The 4235-nt window shown below is 33.0% G+C and overlaps 1 protein-coding gene across 1 annotated transcript in view; it reads left to right on the top strand.

Moving 5' to 3' along the window:
* Positions 1-690: 690 nt before the first annotated feature.
* LOC106471625 (regulating synaptic membrane exocytosis protein 3-like) overlaps positions 691-4235 on the top strand; it is an 11015-nt gene continuing 7470 nt past the window's right edge. Inside the window, exon 1 of the mRNA XM_013932237.2 lies at positions 691-1284. Within this exon, the coding sequence (XP_013787691.1) occupies positions 1109-1284 (176 nt within the window). The 5' untranslated portion in view covers positions 691-1108. The remainder of the gene's footprint in view (positions 1285-4235) is intronic.

The following is a 4235-nucleotide window of genomic DNA, read 5'->3' as shown; positions in this document are numbered from 1 at the left end:
AGGTCGTGTAGATATAATAGAGTATTGGCTTGAAAGGACTGCTTCTGCCTGTTCCTACAGTGCGATAACGTTCTGGCTTTTATACTGAGGCCTCACTACAAAACTCAATACGTTTTCAGTTTAGAAGTGAAAACGTCGCCCCACTCTGGAAACAGACAGAAGCAGTCTTTTTAAGCCAAAATTGATAGCTTACTGCTCATGACTTCATTCATTGCTTTTAAGAGTAATCCCGAGATGAATTGTTTATGTCTTCTAGGGTATTTTCCAATATATTTTGCTTCTTTTGAAGGGGCCTGGTAAATCCTCTGGCTTCAGGTTTGAAAGATGTTATGGAACAAGGAGTTCCTGTAGTCCAGGAGGCATAGGTGGAGTAGGTCTTGGCAGAACACTTGGATACAGGCGATAGAGATCCACATTAAATAACATGATTCTTTAGCCTGCTACTTGGTCTTGAAAGAGGTCCATATGGCCGGTTAGGTTTTCCATGTGGTTTTGCATATCTGTTCATACTGTGGCAATCTTGGAATATGTTTTCTTTTTTTAATATCTGTAAACTTAGTACCGTTGGCAACGACATTTGATGCACCATCAAAGTTATCCAGTGTCTATTCTTGATTTTTCTTTTTGTGGACTTCCTAGTTGTTCTCCAGGACTTTTATAAACATGTAACATTTTAAGAACAGCTTCTGAGAGATTGGAAAAGCTTTCAATGTAAGTTTCTACCCAACTTCAGACTGTAATCTAGTTTTATATTGTATCTTGAATCAGTTATGTTTACTAAACTTGTTGAACTTAAACACGTCATATGACTTTAGACTTATCAAACGTATTTATAACCAACAGTTCAATTTCAAAGCGTGACCTATTAACTTAATGTGAGCGATCTGACATCAAAAAACAGTATTTTTTTTATATTGTGGTATAAATTCGGGAGAGACCAAACTTTAGAAAAAGTTTCAGTTTCCGTTTAACTTTCAATAAAACTAAAAACGTTGATTTAACATTTCTTTCTGTGTTCATGTAAACTTGAATTATTTGGCATACCTCATTTTTATCGAAATATAATATTTCATGTGTTTACTTACGTCTTCAGTGACCTTTTTATCCCATGTTCCCATTGTGTCAAGGTCATAAGAAACGTTTAGGGTTTCGGCGTAAGCGAGCTACCACGATCAATGTCCATCGAAGTGAAGAAATTGCCCCGCGGGAGTGTCGCCATCTGGTCAACCAAGTTAGTAGTGTCTCGTCAGACGGAGAAGGAAGTTTAAGTAGCGACAGCACTGCGTAAGTCCTGCGCGTGGATCTCAGTTGCAGGACAGGAGGCTTTAGGTGTTTCAGGTTACAGGGGGCAATGAAATCATGCCAACTAGAGAAAAATTGATTTTTATTTTCCTCTTTGGCAGAAGTCGTAACTAACATATTTATGTACATCTAATTGTTTTCTGTTCTTACAGTAATTAGCACAGATTTCCAGAGTCGGCATGGTTTTATAAATTTGTGGTGTTTTGTTTTTCAACAACGATAAAAGAAAAAAAAAACCCACTGAGTACTCCCACTGATTGAACCAAATTACTCCTACCATTTCATTCTTATTCCAACTACTCCTCATTCGATATCGGTTCATAAAGCATTAGTTTGTTGTTGTTTTTCTCTTGAAACTTACCGATACTTCCATCCTTAACTTCCCCTTTCTAGGTTGTTGCCTTTTTTTGATTCATTTTTATTGTTTGTTTCCCAAATATTTCATAGGTTTCTCATTATTAAACAGAAATTGGATAGTTTAATATTAAAGAAGCTTTTTTTTTAATATCATTATGTTTTGTTTTAAACAATTAAAAACTTTGAATGTAGTTTCGACTTATGCATGGTTTATTTTATTTTGTCTTATTTCCAGAGGGCGCTGGTAGAAAACGTAGTGGTAGTGGCATACAGCATAGTCGAGAAGTGTTTGCTTCCCCACACAACCAATATTTAACAAGACAAGCAAGCAGAGAGTCGACCGACGGTAGTTCGTCCTTGTAAGTAGGGACGAGGAAAGCGATAATTTAGTAACGATCATGTTTCTTCACCTCTTCTCTCTCTCTTTGCTCTCTGTTTCTCAAATTCCTGCACAAAATTTAAAAAATATATATATAAAAAAACTCACAAAGTCAAAAATAAATTTAATCCTATTTTTAACCATCCAGAAGTTATAAAATTTGTATATACATATTATTCATATGTATATGTTAAAGTATTTTTGACGAAAAACTTATTTCGTTAAATGCCCTTTGGGGTTTTTCATCGCCGATGTGCTACGCATGTTGTAACGTTATCGTTTATCGTTACTCTTACTGGGTATGCCTATAAAAAAGCTTTAAGGTGTGGAACCCGCATGAACAGCCAGTAAAATCTCAATGCTGAAAACGTTGCGCTTGCATGATGTTGTCCTGCACGATAGCATGAACTGAGAGAGCGTTACATCGTTCTTATGTCTGATTTCCAGCTTTGACATCAAGTGAAAATTTCGAAGTTTGCACAACCTGTAACTCAGTTATTTATCCTCCATCTCAGCACATCTTTACTCCTGTCCTGTAACTCTCTTTAAATTTGTATCATTTTTCTCTATATGATTATGTGTTTTCCAGGAAATGGCCAGCATTCCGTACTCTAGCTCATTCTCAAAAATAACTATACTTTAAGGTTGTCAAATTTCCTAATTTTGTCGATAGATGGCGTAACTGTATACGTATATAGCATATATAACAAAACAGGAAATAACAGACTATTCTGTTTTTTTCTCCTTTATTACTTTCTTTAACTTTTTTCGTGACTTCAAAGATCACTCTTCAGGAAAACTTTTACTGAGTATCTATAACAAAAAATTACTGTTGTTTTAACTAAACATAAATAATCTAAACTAAATACATATATTTTCTGAATGCACAAACATATAATACACTCCGTGTATAAATTAAGTATATTAAAAATACTCAAAAATAAATAAAATTAGTTAAAGTTTACATTTTCCTTTTTAAATTAAAATTTTATTATAATTATGCTTTCTCTTGTTATCATAGAAATACAATTTATTGAACCTATAATTTCATATTATTACATAATTTTTGTCTTTTCTGTTAAGTCATAGTTACAGTTTTCACAATTACTACAGACTTTACACAGCCAGTTACTTCTGCTCTCGTACCACTGTTTATTTAAAGTGGTGCCAAAAAATTTATAAAATATTTTTTAAACTATTTTTTATGTTTTACATTATATGCCACAAAAGGGGAAACATGAAAATATGGTTCTTTTTAGAATTTTTTTGTCCTTTCAAAATACATTTATTAAAATGTTTACTGAGATTTAGTAGACTTTTTTTCCAGGATGTTTAACATGGAATTTATTAAAATTTTTCCTTAATCTTAAATTATCTATTTCACCAATATATAGAATTCACCACGATTTACACATTCTAAAATATATATATTATGTTCTTATAATTACAATTAAATGAATTATTAACGAAAGACAAAATTTCTTTATTAGTGTTCTTTATTGGATATACTTAGTGTATACATGGAGTGTATTATATGTTTGGAAAATATATGTATTTAGTTTAAAAAAATGGTATTTGTATGTTTTTGTTCTAGATTCTCAGTAAAATTATATCTTGAAGAGTGACCTTTGAAGTCACGAAACCGGTTGAATTAATTAATAAAGAAGGGAGAAAAGTATAATAGTGTGATATTTCCTGTGTCCTAGGTTGAATCTTAATAGTAGTTTGTTTATATGTATCGTCAATAATAATTATTCTGATGACATCTTGGTGTAAATATCAAGTCCAATTCTTATCAATGTAAGTGCCCCATTTTCATCATAATTTTATCTCAAAGCTGAGTGTGATCTAGTCGTTAGGTGTTTGGCTTCGGATTGAAAGTTCTAAGGCTTGAGCCTTGGTGTCGTAGAACACGCTTAGCACTTTCAGCTGTAGTTGTGTTATAAGAGTGACAGCCACAACAAACCAATTGTTGCTGTTATTTCTGGTAAAATCACAACTATTTAATAAACACAATAAATTATTATTACTACTATCAGAAAAAAACATTATAGCTGGGCGTGGCCTAGTGGCTAGCGTGTCGAACTATGAATCGATTGATCCAAGGTTCGAGACGCAATCCTGCTGAACACGCTGCGCATTTTCAGATGTGGGCGTATTATAAAAATTATCCATCAAACCAGTCATTCTTTTCGGT

The sequence above is a fragment of the Limulus polyphemus genome, unplaced genomic scaffold, assembly GCF_000517525.1.
Source record: "Limulus polyphemus unplaced genomic scaffold, Limulus_polyphemus-2.1.2 Scaffold4741, whole genome shotgun sequence".
NCBI lineage: Eukaryota > Metazoa > Arthropoda > Merostomata > Xiphosura > Limulidae > Limulus > Limulus polyphemus.
The sequence above is the reverse complement of the archived record's forward strand: the minus strand, read 5'-3'. Positions and strand labels throughout refer to the sequence as shown.